At 48.0% G+C, this 17,878-nt stretch overlaps 1 protein-coding gene across 1 annotated transcript; it reads right to left on the minus strand.

Moving 5' to 3' along the window:
- Positions 1–9,419: 9,419 nt before the first annotated feature.
- Positions 9,420–12,516, minus strand: LOC120650099 (protein yippee-like). Its single transcript, XM_039927119.1, has 5 exons — positions 12,075–12,516; positions 11,881–11,924; positions 10,051–10,159; positions 9,920–9,975; positions 9,420–9,740 (listed from the first exon to the last, which is right to left on the minus strand). The coding sequence occupies exons 1-5, from the start codon at positions 12,168–12,170 to the stop codon at positions 9,656–9,658; spliced, it is 390 nt and encodes a 129-aa protein (XP_039783053.1). The 5' UTR covers positions 12,171–12,516; the 3' UTR covers positions 9,420–9,655.
- Positions 12,517–17,878: the final 5,362 nt, after the last annotated feature.

Consider the following 17,878-nt stretch of genomic DNA (forward strand, 5'->3'; position numbering starts at 1 on the left):
TCTATAGTATACATCCATGTTGGACCCACCTGTCGGGGTCCAACACATGTGTACGCGCCCTCCTTGCTCTATAAAAGGGAGGCGCCCGTTAGAGAAAAGGTCAAGTCCAAAGGAGAGACTTGGGGGGCAGAGGATAGACTCATTCATAGTGCAATACACCCCACAGTGGATGTAGGGTATTACGCTCCGGCGGCCCGAACCACTCTAAATCCGTGTGTTCTTGCGTTCTTGCCCCGAAGCTAGATCGGCCTAGTAGCTTAGCACTTCCCCGAGTACTCCCCCTCGGGGAAAAGGCGGGTGCGTTCCGCCACCCGGCTGTGGGTACCCCCAAAAGTCCACGACATTTGGCGCCGTCCGTGGGGAGGATGCAGGCGTTGGATAGATCTCCAAGCTTCTGAGGCTGAGCTCATCCTCTGCAACATCGACGAGAAGATGAAGAGAGGCATGGCGTCACCCGCGCCGCATGCCACGGCATCGAGACGACGATGCCCTCGGTGCGGCGGCGCGCGGCAGTGGTGCCTGCTATGCGTCGCCAATGCGACACCTCAAGGCCGGCGCGGCAGCACGCAGCGGAGATACCCGCTGCGCGTCACCCTACAACACCTCAGCGTCGGCTCAAGATTTTCTCTCAAGCAACCGCCAGGGTTCCCCGGTGGCGGCATGATGTCGGCTCAAGGCTTTCTCTCAACACGAAGCCTGGAGCCAACCACTGTCGCCCGGGGGAAGTTGACCATCGACTCCTCCCTCCCCAGGGCCGAGTCTCTCTCGGTGCTGCTACAGACAGGACTCCGCCACTAGGCGCGGGGGCCCAACGCCAGCACCAAGGTCGAGCCGGCGAACGATCGCCCTTCTACACGCTCCGTCCTCATTCAAACGAGCACCTAGCTCGTGATGAGAGGTCATCGGGCCGGCCTCCGACGACAGACGGCGACAGCTGGCAACGGCAGGGCCACTCCCATTCAAAGCCAAAGAATTTGTTCCCATGCTATCTGAGCATAGGACAATTCTTGTGCTGGGAGGAGCCCCGCAAGCTCCCGAGGTGATGCTGGATGATGTTGTACAAGCACGTCCAGGGCACCATCGCCCCAACGACTCAGAAGAGTCCCCAAGATGGCAGCTCCACTACAGCCAGCAACGTGCACGCCTTACGGGGCGGCGGCTGTAGGTTATCACTAGATATGATCGAGTGTGTTTCTCCTTTGTAATGATTTGGTGCCTATGTGTGGTCCAGGACGGTAAAGGTCCGCCCTTGTAAACCCGATCTCTGGCAACAGGCGACACCAGCAAGTGGTCCAGAGCGGTAGAGGTCCGCCCTCGTAATCTCGACCTCTGATGTACACCACGAGTCAAGCAATAAAGGAGATTTGCTTTCTCAGTCCTATCTATACTTTTACCTAATAGCACTTGTTCGTTCAACCTGCATGTTTCTTTCTCCCACACGGAGTTTTTTCTTTAGTTGCTAACAATCCAAATTGAGTTGCTAACTTGTGGTCAGGTTGGGACACCCCTTCTAGCTGGAAGGCAGTTCGGACCCCTAGGAACCTGCTCAGGAGAAGTGGTGCCCGTATCCTGGGGTAGAGAAGTTCTGCGTAGCTTAGTCGGGTAATGTACCCTAAGCCTACGTACTTCACTGCCCTGTTACGAGTCCCCTAGTATCCGAGTCTGCTGTCCCTAGAGGTCCCGGGCTCCTTTTTAGTATGAGGCCTGGTTTCCTACACCTTGCTGTAAGGCCCGGTGACGTAATTCATGCGATCGTCAGCAACGCTCCAAGTCCACTCCGGTGGCCCGCTCCGGCGGAGACCGCTCGCCACGGTCGCTCCAAGTCCACTCCGGTGGCCCGCTCCGGCGGAGACCGCTCGCCACGGTCGCTCCAAGTCCACTCCGGTGGCCCGCTCCGGCGGAGACCGCTCGCCACGGTCGCTCCAAGTCCACTCTGGTGGCCCGCTCCGACGGAGACCGCTCGCCACGGTCGCTCCAAGTCCACTCCGGTGGCCCGCTCCGGCGGAGACTGCTCGCCACGGTCGCTCCAAGTCCACTCCGGTGGCCCGCTCCGGCGGAGACCGCTCACCACGGTCGCTCCAAGTCCACTCCTGTGGCCCGCTCCGGCGGAGACCGCTCGCCACGGTCGCCTGGAGCCGGGTCCGGGGAAGTAGTGCTGGCTCCCTGGGCGGTTCAAGGTCCGAGCAGCCGCTTAGCTCGGTTCCGTACCCTAAGCCTGCACCTTCGCCGCCCTGCGGAGAGCGCTCTAGTACCTGAACCTGGCAACAAGTGCTACGGCCTTGAAGGGGTTCGGAGCACCTGCTCTCAACATGAGCACGCCAACGCAATCAGCATTGCGTCATGATAATGGCCCCACTTGCGGGTTCGAACCTCTCCCGAGGTGGGCCCGGGGGCCACTATCGGTACCTCATGACTGGGGTACCCCCTCTTGCTATGTCAAAATGCGTGTAGTTATCCGTAACTGTGCCCTAAGGAGCTGAGCAGCCGGATCTCTGGGGTCCGGCTTCATCTCACCGGACCAACAGCCCCAGACCTGCTTCCTGCTCGGGACAGGTCAAGTGTCACCACGTGTCCTGAAAAAGAAAGCGCTCAGGGCCAAAACGGCCGGGGGCCCCGGACCCCCCACGGGGTCCCGGACCACCATATACTATCCGGACCCCTCGGCAGGGAGGGAACAGACACCCCGCCTGGGGGGTCCGGAGCCGCCACGTGTCCGCAGACGCAGATACGCGCGCGGCTGCCAAGCTTCCTCGGGAAGACTTGGCCACCTACCGCATTCAATGCGGGAGGCGTTAAGAGCGCTCTGCCACAGCAGAGCCCGAGGAGACTTTCGCCAGGCTGTACTGTTGACCGCGCGTTACCAAGGCATACTGTACAGCCGCTGGCGCCACTCACGCCACGCACGTTAGTCTGCTACACCAGCTAGACACGACAACTCGGCGACGGAGTATCATAACGCCTACACGGTAGACCCAACAGTCTACGCCGCAACCTACACTGCCTCAATGGGCGCCTCGCCGATGGGACGGGAGAAGACTCCCCTCGGTCAGAGCATCTACAAGGCGATGAAGCGTATCTGGCAAGAGATGCTCCACCACTGTAGCTCCATTAGTGTCTATAGTATACATCCATATTGGACCCACCTGTCGGGGTCCAACACATGTGTACGCGCCCTCCTTGCTCTATAAAAGGGAGGCGCCCGTTAGAGAAAAGGTCAAGTCCAAAGGAGAGACTTGGGGGGCAGAGGATAGACTCATTCATAGTGCAATACACCCCACAGTGGATGTAGGGTATTACGCTCCGGCGGCCCGAACCACTCTAAATCCGTGTGTTCTTGCGTTCTTGCCCCGAAGCTAGATCGGCCTAGTAGCTTAGCACTTCACCGAGTACCCCCCCTCGGGGAAAAGGCGGGCGCGTTCCGCCACCCGGCTGTGGGTACCCCCAAAAGCCCACGACAAGGATCCATTGGAGAACTGTTGAAATCTCCTCGATTACTCCCAGTCTTAGTTGTCAAACACCATACGAGAGCTGCACTACTTCTTTAGAGTTTATCCCAGAAGGATATTGGTCATTTATACTTTTGCCAAGCAATTTTCTTCTTTTGCTTAGTCTGAAACTTTGCATTAGACTATATTTCCCAGATAATAATAAAAATTGGTCTTTTCTGCTCTATTCCAAAGCTTCTCTTCATGCAGAACAATGAATTGATTAACGTAATGCTTTGTATAGAACAATTAGTGTATGATCTAAGAGAACTCTACCCTATTGGTAGGTGTACCATCACTAATGTTATCAAGAAATTTATATATGTTGGCCCCATGCAACTGATACATTGAGGCTTGCACTTGGAGATGCTTGTTTGGCATTGCCATGTTGACAGTTGGTTTGAAGTCTAGCAGTACTATTGCCACACACATATGTACAACCGCCAATGTCCATACATTACGGCTTACTCCTGAAGATCAATAGGTACTATGTATCTCTCTTTGGCTATGCCTAATGGACACTAGTAGTCTGTGTGGTTTTAATACTCTCTTGTCATAAAGATTATACACGAACATGTTGCAATAATCATAAAGATTTGTGACCCAATTTCAATATGGTATAAGTAATTGGGTCCATAATGGGCAAAATAGAAATAAGCTAGACTATACACTAACTCTGCATTTGATATTTCTGCTTGGCAGCCATGGCTTCACTACTGGAAAACGAGCCAAAGGTCCAGGCCAAAAATATCAGCTTATATTGTAACCGGTACTAATAGTAGGTATTGGTACTGGTTGCAACAACAGCCGATACTCTTGGCCTGTGCCAAGCGCCGGAAAATTGTGCCGCATCAAAAACCGGTATCAATTAAATATCAAAGACACCGGTTAAAACCATGAGCCGGTTCCGATTGGCCCATGCATTAATGGTACCGGGTAATGGCACGACCCGGTGCCTTTGGAGCAGACATCGGCACCGGGTCATACTACGACCCGGAACCAATGAGGTGACAGCCGTATGTACTGGTTTAAACAACCATCCGGCACCTAAGAAAAATAACCAATGAAGTCCCTGGCCGTCGGCAGCTGAGCTCTCATCTCTCTACCTCTCATTTCTCTACCTCTCTCATCTCTCTCTACCTTATCCTCGGCGCGGGGACGCAGCGCCCGCTCCAGCGGCGAAGGCGGCGGCGCGGACGCGGACGTGGGGGCTCAGCGGGGCTTGGACGCAGCGTCCAGCTGGAGCGGCGGTGCTCGGCGGGGCACAGACACACGTTCGCGTGGGGCGGAGCAGCTGCAGCTGCACGGGTCCTGCGTCGCGAAGCAGCAGCGCCCATCGGAGCGCGCGAGGCAGGGACGCGAAGCAGCTGCAGCAGCTTCTTGGCTGAGGGTGCGCCGGGGCGCAGACATACAGTTCCTTGGCAGCTGCGACAGGTTTCTTGGCAGCTCCCCCCAGCCATCGTACGTCATGCCCTCTTTCTTCCCTTCAATTCTATTCTGCTACCTCTCTCACGAGCTATACTCAATCTTTTAACAAACTTTTATTTGGATCTATTAATCCTTAAGGTTACGCATTTGTAGCTCGAGTTTTGTTTCGAATTGCTGTGATTTGATGAAGTAATTTGAATTTGAAGTTTCGAGACTCCTCTCGTTTTCCCCTTTTCTTCCTTTGGTTCTTGCGCAGGGAAGAGATAGCCGAGCAAGCGGGAGCACACGTGGCCCGAGGCAAAGCACGCGCGGCGTGTCGTCCAGCAGCTCGCGCGGTAGTGCACGCGACGCCGGCCAACTTCCGCAAGCTGCTGGCCGGGCAGCTCAAGAAGCTCGCGGCCGCGGGGAAGCTGACCCGCGTGAAGAACTCGTTCAAGCTGGCCGCCGCCGGACGGGAGCTGGCCGTGGGTGATTTTTACTCTTTTTTCTTATTTTTCAGAAATAGATATGCATGTGGGATTGTATGGATTGGATCTATCTTGTAAACAATTCTTTGGATGATTTGTGGAATCTATGAGTATTTTGTCGATCGATTTAATATCTTGTGAATGATGTTTTGGAGCATGTGGTTGATTGGAGTATTTTGTATCGATGTATTTAATATCTCGTGAACGATTCTTTGAAAGCTGCTAGTGAAGGATGCGAGGGAAACAGAAAATGATGCTAGGAATGCCATGAACTCATTGGTACTAGTTGGAAAGACCAACCGGTACCAAAGGAGCTGCCAGCTTGCATCCGGTTGGTCTTTCCAACCGGTACCAATGGATGACTAAGGCACTGGGTGAAAAACCCGGTGTCCTAGACTGGGGCCAATGGTCTCGGTTTGGGGGTACCGGTTGCAAAACCGGTGCCTAAGCACCTCTTCAACCGGTTCTGAAGACTCGTTTTCTAGTAGTGCTTGATGCTGTGTATCATGCTACCATACTAGTGCACACATTGCCCAACACATCAGAATGCATAATGTCACTATTGATTGCCTTCATAAGCATATGATCCGAAGATCTACATGCATGTCGATCTGAAATTGACTACTGGCTTCAATGATGATTTGTGATATTAGCCCCTGAAGGATATTTTGGCTAAAAGCATGTGTTGTAGTACATTTATACATATATGCATTTTTCTAGAAATATGCATATTTGGTTGCATATTAAATTGCAGACTTGCAATGAGTAACCCACCAGCAGTTGTGGATCCCAACCAGATGTTGAGGATACCTTCTGGTAGAAGGAAGACATGCAGTATTCATGCCACTACATTATTAAAGTCTAAGCTTACTGCATATAATTGAAACCTCCCTCATATTAAAGTGCATAAATTTCCCAAAAATATATCACCACCATAGCATATATTTATGGGCCACCACTCGAAGTTGGAGATATGTGATGGACCCGAAGTTCGCTCAATCTTGTGCTCGTAATACGGGGATTACCTTTAGTATGCTATAAAGAAATTATCTCGGCATTAGGGGGAGAGAAATGCCCATCTCTTGTGGAATGCTTTGATATTTCTGAATAAGAATTGAAATGCACAAAGCCAAACTGAACCTATAGTTTCATTAATACTCCTACTTGGTATAAGTGGAGTATTGCCAGAAATTTGTTATTTTTTAGAAGAAATTATATTGATTTATTTGCATAAGTAAATGCTTCTACCTAAAGTAGATGTGGATATACCCGGGATTCAATATCATATCCACATATGACTTGGTTTGATCTAACTCTGCGGGGACGCCTGCGAATAAAAGATCCATCAGCCTTTGTCTAAGCATATGTTTATGAAGAATCCTCCTCTTGTACTCCTGAAGAGACTTCACCCCGAAGGTACCTCACGAAGAGATTTGTCCTGGCACTAAGTGCGCACAAATTATGGTGCCGAGACTATGGAACAATGACAGATATATCATTTTGGGAAATGATGAAGATCTAAATATTAAAGTGGAAAATAAATGTGTCGACACACTATGCCTCTATAATTGCTAGTGATTCTCTAAGAGAGAATCCGGATCCGGAACAAAGTCCATGGCAGAATGCTTGAAGCTCTCATATCGGGTCAAAATTGGAATATGCAATTGAGGTTGAACCAAAATCGCTAAATAAAAGTCACGAACCTGGAGTTTGAATACTTATGGGTCATTACTAACTAGGTGGTGAAATGCGATGGTTTAAAAAAGGTCTGGAATGAGACCAATCCCACGTGTGCTGAATATATGATGTTCCATTATATAGTGTATCTGGAAAATTACATGTATTAAAATATGCAGATATGAGATTCAAAAAAATCCATGAAGAGATCTAAGAAAGATCTGAAATTATAAATAAGAAAAATGCAACATGTAAATCTCATACCAATATTACTTTCTTGACTTGAAGAAAGTTGTTTTTCTTGAAGAAAGACTATCTCCCCGAAGAGAGAATTTTCTAAAAGTATTTTTCCAAAGGAATTGACTATTTATTATAGTCCGAATATACCAATAGTTCAATAATCCCTGTGAAGGGGTATATGACCCATCTAGAACCCGATATATTAAAATGAGGAACCTAAAGACCAGAAGTGCGCCATATGAGCACTTACGTATTTCACGAGTTGTACTGGAAGTATATATAGACACTCGTGTTATTCCTGTAGTGCATCTTCCATCAGAAGATTTGGAATGGCGGTATCCTCCAATACCTTGAAGGTATATTTGTTGTTACTGGCAGTTATATCTCCACTTGCCAGAATGTCGGACTAAATTATGCTACTATGTAGCGCGCAACTAATTAAAGATTCTTGAAAAATTCTTGGATGGTCCTTGAAGGACACTTGGTTGCTGCTAAAACATCAAACTGTTGTAATGTTATAAGAGCTTGATGATTGATGAATCACACCCAGAAGATGCATGATATTGCAACTATATTATCCCTCAAAATCCTATAAGGATAAATAGCTTGTGTGATAGTGGTAAAATATATAGCTCCCTTATTTTTTATTCTCATTATTCCATAAGAAGGATGAGGTAAATGTCTCGAAGGCTTATTGTTGAGGATTTAGTACAATTGTACTATCCTTACCTGTATACATCTCCGAAGGATGTTTGTCTGCAAACAGAACTACATATGTCGTCATTAGGGGGAGTATATACTACATGTTCTATCAATAAACATATATATCCTGCAGATCGACACCACTAAAGATTGGACTTACTCGTTTTGATACCCCTATATCCTTACCTCACCAATCATAGAAGTATATTGAGGTAAAGAACTTTGATATGCTCTTTGCAATAATAATGTGAAGTTCATTCACTAAGTCTCTATGCATTTCTATGCACTTCTAGTAGAAAGTGTTGCATTGATGGGACAATTTTGCAATGTTCAGGGGAGCATGTCTTTAATAGTGAGTCCTTGCTCAGATTCTTTAAGAATCACATATAAGACAATCCGGAAGATTGCAAATGTCTTGAAGACAGTGTTGTACTCTTTTTTCCTTGGTGAGTTTTCCTGAAGTTTCTCACGTAAGGTTTTTAACGAGGCAACAAGTGCAATACAACTTGCGGCAACAATGTACTCTTTTCTCCATTCCCATTTTCCCACTGGGTTTTTGGAAGGAGTTTTTGATGAGCCATGTGTTGGTCACGGTATACGCCCAAGGGGGAGTGTTAAGAAACCCTGATTAGGGTTAATGGGCTTAATACCGAAGGTGCCCCTAGAGGGGCCCAAGTCTATAAATAGTATCCTATTGTACTCTATTGATGACTAATGAGAACATCTTTCATCTACCTACCTATCTCTCGTGTGCTTGCTGTTATGGTTTGGAATGGAAGACGGGATTCAATCTACAATCTCTCAACACTTTTTTCTGGGATTGGGAACAGGGAAAACGGATCGCGAGGCCATGTTTCAACAAACCCAACCACCCAGACCCCCCCCCCCCCCCCAAAAAAAAAACGGTGTAACTAACCTATAGAGCCGACCCAGTAATTTATTTTTTGGTTCAACTTTGGATTCCCTGGTGGGTAACTGGGTAACCCAAAATAACCTGGTGCCTCTCTGCAGGGACTCGCTCAGCAACACGCGATCAAACCAATCCAGTTGTGGGACTCGACTCGCCGATCAACCGCACTGAGCAGAGCAGCCAATGTTATGTCACAACCGGATAAAGATAATATCTCTATAGATATGGACAAGTGAGTGCAACTGACCTCATGAAATCATCCAAAATAAAGCATTTTTCAATAGTTATGGACCAACAGTTTTTTTCCAATATTTTCCAATAAAGTTCTAATAATTGCTATCCATGTTTATACTTTATAAGAGCATAGGTTGATGAACTAGTATTTACCATTACTCGAAGGATCTCAGAGTTGGAGCTAAAAATATTGAACACATACCATTTTCCCCCTCAGAAATCCAAGGCTTGGCTATTGATTCAAGACAATCTATTTTCGGCTAGACAGAAGTCATATACTTGATAATCAGATTTTTATTGGGCCATTAAGCAACAGAGATTACAAGCATATACAGACGGAAACAGTCAACTAAGTTCCAGGCAAATCGAGAGGGATATGACCAGGTCACCTACAGCAACATTTACGCCGGGGATTTTTTTCAATGGGAGCAATCCCCGGCTGGCTAAAGACCAACACCACCCAAGTTATTTACAGGGGATGACCAACATGCTTGAGCTTGCCCAATCCCTCTTCATATATCGTCGGCATCACTTCCGACCAAATGAGCATCATGTGCAATCCAGTACTGGCTTCCGTCTGGGCCTGCCACCTTGAACCTGCTCAGAGTAAAAGTTTATTCCAGTGAATTCCAGGCTAACAATAAAGTCAAAAGCAGCTTTGGGCATCACTAAAACAGACAAACATTTACAGACCATCAATCAAGTCATCTGAATATATAAAATGAACAATATAAGACAAAGGCAGAAAAAACTGTGACATAATATGTTGGTCATACCTCTCCAGAATATACTTTCCTTCCTTGTACCTCTGGTTCTTCTCATGTGCGGCTTCCTAGAGAAGAGGTTCATAAAATTCAGATGCTAGGCAATACACATAAGACTATGAAATAATTTTCACGAATCTTACATATTTCCATCCAACAATGGATCCACAGCAAACACAGAAGATATCAGAAACAGTATGCATTCCTGTTATCATCATGCGGTCTTCTTTTACTCCAGGAGTCACATTGACACTGGGACACAACATACACGAGTGAATGATACATCTGCTGGTTGACAGAATACTGTAGGGATATAACACATAATCAAAGAAAAAAGGAACCTTAAATCCTACCAAACAGTGAAATGCATATTGGAGCTAATAAACTGTTGCAGTATTGATCTGGTAACTACCAAATTTAGTCCCCTTCACTGGTAGGACTCCATCAAATTGTTTAAGCCCCATTATTGAGCAGTTACAATGTAGCTGTTTCTGCTGAACCAGAAGTTTGAGCAGCAACTCCGAATTCTGAAATAAATGAGTATTTGTGGATGGTAATCCATGGAGTGCTTTGCCAGAAATCAGGCTTGCCTGGTTAGCTTAACTGTTCCCTGGTATGGACTGGGCTCGTGTCTTATAAATTACATTTTAGGGAAAGCTAGGCAGTACTATCAGGATTTTATATTGGGAAGAAGAGTGAAGAATCCAGCAATGGAAAATGAAACCAATGTGCAGATCAACATTTCCTTTTCCATCCAAGAGCCTTAGGCATTAATATTGTCATGGTGACATGAGATGTAACATAGATCATGTAGTTGATTCATAGAAAGCTTATCCAGAACATGCAAGGTATGGAAACAAAGCAATTAGAAGAAATTTAGGCTAAAACTTTTTCTCAGCAAAGAAGGATCAAAACACCAAAAGGGTCATTGGCCTCTAAAAATGTGGGTAATGTACTATACTTCAATACCGCCTCCTCACGACCTCACATATAGGCGCCATAAAGGCGCTGATGCGAATTCAAAGTGATCCACAATTACCCCCAATAATAAAACCTTACAGGCTTCTAAAAACCTGGGTTTTGCTGAGACAACATACTTGCACCTCAACATTATGTACTCTTTCCCAAAATATAAGCATTTCTATGTTTGGTCAAAGTCAAATTTGTTCAACTTTGACCATCAATATTCTTATGAATGAATTATTTTAAATATAAACACTTATATATTTTGTATGCGCATAGGTGTTATGGATTGAACCAGAGATCAGTTTTAGACATAGGGAACTGAAAATAATCTAGAAGGACCCCTAGAATAGGATCCATGCCAACTATTACTAGATCATTGAAATATTTTGGAAGGTTATGCATCTAGCATATCCATGGCATCCCTAGAAAGAAGAGAATAGCAGAAAAAAGAAATGAGAATGAGAACAGGGCAAAAGGCCGAGACCACTACACCTTGCCTCGTGGATTCTTCTGCATATATTCTATGGAGATAATTTAGGCTCCGATATTTGTCTATTGGGTGGGTACTATAGCATACGATTATAGACTTTAGAATTTAAAGGGTTCCTTTTGTGTTCTTGTTTCACCAGCTTTCCTCTATCCAAAGAGTGGCTTTGGGTTCAGAGTACCAGAGTAGGCATCAACCTCAAAAATCAAGACCCCATCCAGAATCTCTCCGGGTTTTAGGAAGGAGTAGATACGGGTCTCACTGGCTGAAAACAGCCACACGCCACCGCGAATTTGTTTCTATCTAGCCTTATGATGCATCAGATTAGCACCGTGACGACGATGGATAACCGCCTAACAGATTCCCCCCTGCCAAAGCCAACCACATTTCACCGCGAAATGAGAACTAGCGTGCTGCATTTCCCCTAAATTTTCACAAAACCCCCAGCGCGCGCATCGAAAAGTTCAGCTGAAATCTACAAACAATTGGGGGTAAGAAAGGGGGCAGGAGGGCCACTTACACCTTATGGAAGAGGTAGGCCTTCCCGTTCTTGCTGTGGAAGGCCTGGAAGAAACCGAAACACAAGTGAAAAAAATAATTAAGGAAAAACCGCCATCAGTCTCGCCGCGCAAATCCGGCCGCGGGAACGCCGGCAATCAACGAGGAGTTTCTGGCAGCGGATTTTGAGGGGGGGGGGGGGGGGGGGGGACGGACCTTGGAGATGATGTCGCTGGCAAGGCCGAGGTGGGTCTTGCAGTGCTTGCAGCTGTAGACGTTGCCGTCCAGGTGCGTCAGGAACAGCCGCCCCATCGCCGCCCCCCTCTCTCTCTCTCTCTCCCCCCACCAATCCGATCCCTCTCGGCTCCTCGACGATTCCAGCCGCGGACGGGTCCGATCGCGATCGCGGCGCCCTCGAATCGGAGGTTGGGAGCGAGGCGAGGGGGGCGGGGGAGGTGTTTATTGCCGCTGGTTTGTGTGCGCGGCAGCGGCGGCGGTGGTGACTGCTCGCAGCAACTGCAACCGAGTGGGAAAACTGAGGGGGGAACGGAGTGGGATGGCGAGGGCGGTGGGCCGGCGTGGTGGGGGATGGGCGAGGGAGGGGAGGGAGGACGGAGGGTGGATGGATGATAAGGGCGAGTGCGTGGGATACTGGGATGGGAGGAGGAAGGATTGAGGGAAGGGGGGAGGCGACGCTGCACGCGGCACGCCTGCGCACCTGCCGCTGCCGTGCGTAGGGGTGGTAAATTTTGAAAAATCTAAGGATCGGATCTTAAAATGACTGGGCTCTAAATATATGTATTTTTGAATTAAAAATTTTAAAAACTTTATTGGACTGTGAAGAAGCCATTAGTACCATGGCCCATTACCACCCCTACCCGTGCGCGCTGGATGAGGATGTGGATGCGTGACGCTGACGCCTGCGTTGCCGGATCCGGGCGCATCTCGGCCGCGCCTCCGCACTCTTCTCGTGCTCCTTTTAGGGCCCCTGTTTCCGAAAACTACTCGCCTTTGGGGGCAGTCTTTGGGTACTTGAAAATTGGTTTATTAGCGGAAATCAGGACGGCGACGTGTGAAGTGGGAAGTGGGAGCAGAGAAATGAGGCCGTGGAAAAGAGTTCTTCTGCCAGAGACCAGAGACCACGCAAATGGTTTGGTGTGGAAATTAGGTGAATTAGAATTTCTGCTCTTTTATGTTTTTGTTTTCTCTCATTTTTGCTAGAGCCGATCCAAATATTTAGCATAATAAACTTTAGTGGCTAATTGATGGCCTTGATTTGGCCAACTTTGCGCACTAAGGATATGTTTGGTAGCTTACGTATCGACCGACCCAGTCAATGCAACTTCTCATATTTTATTGATCATCTAGCTTGGCAAGTTGGCATTGGACAAATATAGACTTTGTTAGGCTACATAAATTGGGGGACCGAAAAGACGACTAGAGGGGGTGAATGGGAGCCGATAAAAATTATCGCAATCGGAAGCTCAGCTTATGATCCCCGAATACACACCCAACCCTAACGTCCTAGGTCAAGTGCGTTGTAGCTATGGAAAAGCTACACCAACACAAAACAACCTTAGGAATAAGCGAGACAAATCGCAGAAGCAAACACGCAGAAGTAGTGTTAGAGAATGCAGAAGTAGTGTTAGAGAATGCACGTATCGACCGACCCAGTCAATGCAACTTCTCATATTTTATTGATCATCTAGCTTGGCAAGTTGGCATTGGACAAATATAGACTTTGTTAGGCTACATAAATTGGGGGACCGAAAAGACGACTAGAGGGGGTGAATGGGAGCCGATAAAAATTATCGCAATCGAAAGCTCAGCGTATGATCCCCGAATACACATCCAACCCTAACGTCCTAGGTGAAGTGCGTTGTAGCTATGGAAAAGCTACACCAACACAAAACAACCTTAGGAATAAGCGAGACAAATCGCATAAGCAAACACGTAGAAGTAGTGTTAGAGAATGCACGGTATAACTCACCGGTTGATCCGACGTGTATAAGATTGAACACGTCGGTTGAACCGATGAGAAAGAGCCGGCAGCACAGGAAAAAACAACACCGGTTAATCCGATGAGTTCAACAAAAAAAACACCGGTGCAGTTGTCCAGAGAGGCTCCAAAACGGACCAACTGAACACCGGTTAAACCGATGAAATCAAATTCAAAACACCGGTGCTGTTGTCCAGAGAGATCCCAAAACGAACTACTCGTAACACCGGTTGATCCGACGTAGATGAGCTTCTATACGCCGGTACAACGAGCAAAACAGCACGCAGGCACAGCTGGTGAAGATTCACCGGTTGAACCGATGCACGTGGAACTAATGCACCGGTGCAACCAAGCAGAAAGTCCAAAAAAAACCTAACACGCGAAAAACCAACTCACCGGTTGATCCGACGCAACATATCACAAGCGTCGGTTTAACCGGTGACAGGAAAAACTCTGCCCGTGCCCAGAAACGATTTTTCAGCCCGCGTTCTTTGAAAAACTTGATTGGAGGATCAAATCAAGTCAAAAGAAGCTCAAAATTTGCAGACACGATCACAAAGACCTTGTGAACATATCTACGCAAGGAATCGACGAGTCACTCCATGATTTGAGAGGAATAGAGGAATTCCCGAGCAAGAATGGGGTTTTCTCAAGAACGCACAAACTTCGTTTCGAAAGAGCTCGTGAATCCTAGGTGTTTTGTACTGAGTAAAGAGCGATGGATTCACCACAAAGAGCTCAGAGAAGTACTACGATCTCGTGCTTCATGAACACATAAACGAAAACCAAATTTCATCACAAACAAAGCACAAGACGTACGAGATTGAAACGAAATCAAAACCCCGGAGGGCACAAGGAGGGAAGGGCCTCCTTTCCCATTCAATCTCAGTACAAGGACTAAAAAATCCATAGTTCAAATCCTACCCTAGAGGAGAAAGGGAGGAAGAATAGAAGAGAGGGAGAGAGGCGCACGGGAGGAAGGGGTGCTGCGGTCTGGGCGCCAGCCAAAAAGAGAGAGGGAGAGGAGAGAGTGGGTGAGAGATATTTAAGCCCACTAACTCTAGAACTAAAAGACTAAAATACCCCTAGACTTAACTAGACACTAGAAAGCCCGTAGGGGCAAAACCGGAAAAAGATACAAGGACTCATCCGACGGCCAAGGTTCTTTCTTCGAGTCGAAGTCTTCTCCGCGATGCCGCCATGGGGATGAAGATCCGGTCCGCGGTTTTGGAGGGTCCGCGAAACCCGGGTAGGTGGCCGGTTTTGAGAAAACCACCGAAACTCCACGCGCGGGAAGATTCCCGCATCCACGTCGTGGCCCTGGACGCCGTTCCCGCCTCGGCCTTCTGACGGCCCTAGACGCCGCCCGACGTCCGTCACCTCCTCGCCCGCAGCGAGGCCCTAGACGCCGTCGACGCCCATTCCTCCGCCAGTCCCAAGACCGACGCTCGTGCTTCCACGACTTGGCATCTTCAACCGTCGTCCGCCAACTTGGTTTTGTGGCGCAAACCAAGAAACCCGCCATCCACCTGTGCTTGCGCCCTCGATCCAGGAGTGGACGCCACAGCTGCCGCCCGGCCCGAGTTCCGGTCCCGGCTGCCCTTCACCGCCGTCCACCGCACGGTCCATCGGCCACAGCACCTCCACGGCAGCTCTCCGTTAACACTCGACGCCCGTGTACCTACAACCAAAGACCAAGCACACGATCACACCACACGGTTGACAATTCACTCATCACAGCTAGGAGAAGGTACTCAACATTCCTCATAAATAACCTGGGTGCTTCCTCCCTCGGTTTCCCTCCTAAAACATAAGAAATTTTATGTTTATGCTGAGTTGGAAAACATATAAAAATATATTGTCGTAGTGTGCAAACCCACAGCCGAGTGGCGTAGTGCACCCACCTAATCCCAGAGGGTGAGTACTCGTGGAAGCGCTAAGCGATTCGGCAGGTCTACCTAGGGAGCAAGAACACATGAACACTCGAGGATTTAGAGTGGTTCGGGCCGCCGGAGCGTAATACCCTATATCCACTGTGAGTTGTATTGCTCTTGCGTAAGAATGAATCTATCCTCTGCCCAGGCTGGGTACTGGCCTCTGCCAGGACTTCTTCGGCCCCGACATTTCTCTAACGAGCGTCTCCTTTTTATAGCCCAAGGGGACGCGCACACAAGCGTTGAGACCCCGACAGGTGGGTCCAACGCGGATGTATAGTATACCGCGCAGAAGGCATTAATGGTGCTACACTAGTTGAGAATCTCTTCCCGGATACGCTTCATCGCCCTGTGGACTCTCTGACCGAGGAGTGGATTCACCTGTCCATCGGCGAGGCGCCCGTTGAGGTAGTGTAGGTTGCGGCGTAGACTGTTGGGTCTACCCCGTAGGCGTCATGATGGATGAAGGCAAGCCGTCGTGTCCAACTGGCGTAGCAGACTAACATGCGTGGCATGGGCGGCACCAGCGGCTGCACTGTGTGCCTTGGTAACGCGCGATCAACAGTGCAGCCTGGCAAAAGTCGCCTCGGGCTCTGCCGTGGCAGAGCGCACTTACATCTCCCGTATTGAACGCGGTAGGTGGGCGAGTCTTCCCGAGGAAGCTACGCTGTGACAGAACCGCCCAAATTAAACCGGCTTAAGTGCGCTAACTATCAACTTAATGGTTAATCAAGTTACTGTGCACTTAAAACGGTGTAATCCGGACGTCTGTCGGTTTAAGGATCGAAAAACACTGGAAGTCTCGCACGAGGACGAGCACAGATGATTACAAGCAGACAAAAGTTCTCAAGTTAATTTACAAGCAGAACTTACAACAAGTTTACGTCAAATATCAGAGTTCAAAATGCAGTGGAAGTTAAAGAGAAGTTTAGTTTAGAAGAACAACGATAACTACGCTGACGTGAGGACGTCACATCGAGCCCACCGATGTGAACCCTGGTTAGCTCCAACCAGCAGCAGCTACCTGAAAATATGGTAACAACAAACCCTGAGTATACTAATACTCAGCAAGACTTACCCGACTATGTTATATACTTAGCAGACTCCTAAATATGCAAGACTTTTGGCTCTGGAGTTCTTTTGCTGAAAAGCCACTAGTACTGGAGCCTTACTTTCAATATTTTAGCTCCAATTAGTTTGATAAATAACACTAGATTTGCCTGAACAGCTAATACACACATGGATGATCATATTATCTTTTTAAGAACATAACCATACATCCACCTTTCATTTTTCTGTCCTTTCAATCCTTACTACGATGCGATGCATTAACCAAGGCTCTCATATTCGCGAGTCACGGCGAATCGATCCGATTTAACCTTGCAAGGTGGACCTAACTCACACGCCCAGTGCGACCCCGTCGAGTCACACCACACAACTGTTCCCATGATTTCCCCGAAGTTTGAATCAAGCCCGCAAACACCCGGATGATGAGCCTCGCACGTGCGAACACCCGGTGAACCCATGGACGACTTCACCATCCGTCATCCCTACCCAGCACCGCAGGTCGAGACTCAGATTCTGACGCAATTTAGGTAATTAGCTTACCGGTTTCGACTACATCCTACTTCCGGCATGTGGTTAGTACTGTTCAATCCTCAGTCAAAGGGCCAACAACGGAACGGTCCTCAATCGACATAGGCGGAGACTCAACTTTCCTTTAACCCATAATCATGTCCAACTTTCCTCCACACGGTCTCCATTTTCTTTGCTCATTAATTCATTCTCTAGTAACATTTCCATAAGTAACAAGACCTATATCTCGCGAGTGACAGAAAATCACTCGACCTTTACTGAGTTCCTACTTAGCAAAGCATATCTAACGACACCTGCATACTAGTAAAAACTCATAGGTACCTAGGGAGAAACATGCATACTAGGGTTCCATACAACTCCTAACAACGTAAATGCACAATACTTAAATAATAATATTGAATACTGAAATTAAGAGTAATGCTCCGGGGCTTGCCTTGCAAGTCAGTAGGGTTAGCAACTTCTTCTGGCGCGTTTTCGACGGCGCCCTTCTA

This window comes from Panicum virgatum, chromosome 9K (assembly GCF_016808335.1).
Source record: "Panicum virgatum strain AP13 chromosome 9K, P.virgatum_v5, whole genome shotgun sequence".
NCBI lineage: Eukaryota > Viridiplantae > Streptophyta > Magnoliopsida > Poales > Poaceae > Panicum > Panicum virgatum.

Coding starts and splice junctions, on each gene's coding strand:
- LOC120650099 (XM_039927119.1), bottom strand. CDS start 12,170: ATGGGGCGGCTGTTCCTGACGCACCTGGACGGCAACGTCTACAGCTGC. Junction 11,925..12,074: donor CCAGCGACATCATCTCCAAG/GTCCGTCCCCCC, acceptor GGTTTCTTCCAG/GCCTTCCACAGCAAGAACGG. Junction 9,741..9,919: donor GGAAAGTATATTCTGGAGAG/GTATGACCAACA, acceptor TACTCTGAGCAG/GTTCAAGGTGGCAGGCCCAG.